The sequence below is a fragment of the Naegleria gruberi genome (genome assembly GCF_000004985.1).
Source record: "Naegleria gruberi genomic scaffold NAEGRscaffold_797, whole genome shotgun sequence".
Lineage (NCBI taxonomy): Eukaryota > Heterolobosea > Eutetramitea > Acrasida > Naegleriidae > Naegleria > Naegleria gruberi.
The window spans coordinates 1-1,756 of NW_003162840.1; the positions used below are offsets into that span (position 1 = coordinate 1).

The 1,756-nt window shown below is 33.5% G+C and overlaps 1 protein-coding gene across 1 annotated transcript; it reads left to right on the plus strand.

Moving 5' to 3' along the window:
• Position 1: 1 nt before the first annotated feature.
• Positions 2-1,732, plus strand: NAEGRDRAFT_76995 (uncharacterized protein; the record flags this gene model as incomplete). The annotated part of the gene is made up of 1 exon (XM_002668048.1): positions 2-1,732. One exon carries the CDS (start codon positions 2-4, stop codon positions 1,730-1,732), a length of 1,731 nt encoding a protein of 576 aa, XP_002668094.1.
• Positions 1,733-1,756: the final 24 nt, after the last annotated feature.

Genomic DNA, 1,756 nt, shown 5'->3' on the forward strand with positions numbered 1-1,756 from the left:
AATGAGTATCCTATTTCTTGGAATACTGAAGAGAGTATTAAGAGTAGACATGAATGGTTTATCGTTTATTAATGTGAGGAGTGAAATCCTGTCATCTTCTAGGAGCATTGATAATGTCGACAATGAGGAAATTGTAGTTATTAATGATAGTCTATCCCATCTTTCACCCATTGTTCAAACTCCAAAGACATCTCTCAAATCAACCGAAACTAGTAGTAAAATCAAAGAAATTGGAAATACAAATGAGACTTCCATCAAATCAGTATCAAGCCCTGTAAACAACACTTTCAACATCAACATCAACAAACATGTGTCTATTCCACCACTTACATGCTACGAGAGTGTAGGTCAGGGTAGACAACTTGGAAATCAATTCCAAACACAAATTGAATTGTGTGAAACTGACTTTGGATGTGGAATGCTTGAAAGATGGAAACAACAAAAGTTGATCATGTGTGAAAGGCATCAACATTCATTATTGAGAAGTTATAATGATAACTCATATCCTTCACAATTAACATGTTACAAACACAACAACCTTCATCTACCTCCAGCAACATTTCCACATACTGTATGTGATGGAGAGAATATTGTATTTGACTTTTCCAAGATGTTACATGCATCATGTCTAAAATATAGACCTGGTTATTTCTGTAAGAAACCAACTTATTATCATTATGAATATGGTGCGTTGAATGGAAATTGCAAGAGAACTGATAGATTCTTTAGTGTTGATGATTTTTCCAAAGATTTTGGAAAGGATGTCTTTTCAAGTTTTTCCACATTTGAATCTCCCTTTGAGAAACCAATCCAATTCATTGATGGCATAACAATCTTTGTTTCGAGAGAACAAGATGAGCATGTGAACATGTTTCATTCAATGACTGATTTCTTTGCCACTTATCTCATGATTGAAATGTTTCAACTCAACAGTTCTCAAGTTCAAATTGTTTTATTGGATGATCATTATGATGGTCCATTTGATTTTCTGTGGAATTCTGTCTTTTCACTCAAAAGACCAATGATGAAAGCTTCACAATTCAATAATTCAACTGTGAGATTTGAGAGAGCAATCTTTCAACATGCTGGTTATGCAACACATTTCCTTTCTCATGTGTTGGATTTTGATAAACAAGATCCAAGAATGTGTCATTCCAAAATACCTCTCGTCTCATCCTTTGCTAATAGAATCATTCAATTATTGGGTATTAAGAAGAGAGAAATGAAGAAGGGAGATATGGTGAAAGGTTTATTCATCAGCAGAAAACCATACGTTAAGAATGGTATTAATCATCAATTTATGGGAAGGCAGATTAGTAATGAAGATGAATTGATGGCATTCTTTAGGATGCATCCACTTCATAGCACCAATTTTACAATTGAAAAGATTGATTTTGCATCACTTTCACTTGTTGAGCAAATTCAAAAGGTTCACAATTCTGATTTTCTCATAGGTTATCATGGAGCTGGATTGACTCATTCATTATGGTTACCAGAAGACTCTTCAGGAGTATTGGAAATTTGGAAATCTGCATTTTCAAAGAGTTGGAGATGTTTCGAACAATTAACATTATGGAAAGGAAATTATTATGATTTGTGGTCGAATACAAATGGTTGGAATTTGAGAACAGATGCAGATGGTGATTATCTCAGAGTTGAACCATATAGTATTAATGGTCAATTTTCTAAAATGATTAATCAATTGACCATAAGTAGATCTTTTGAAAGTTAAGAAACCACAAGATTCAAATCATGG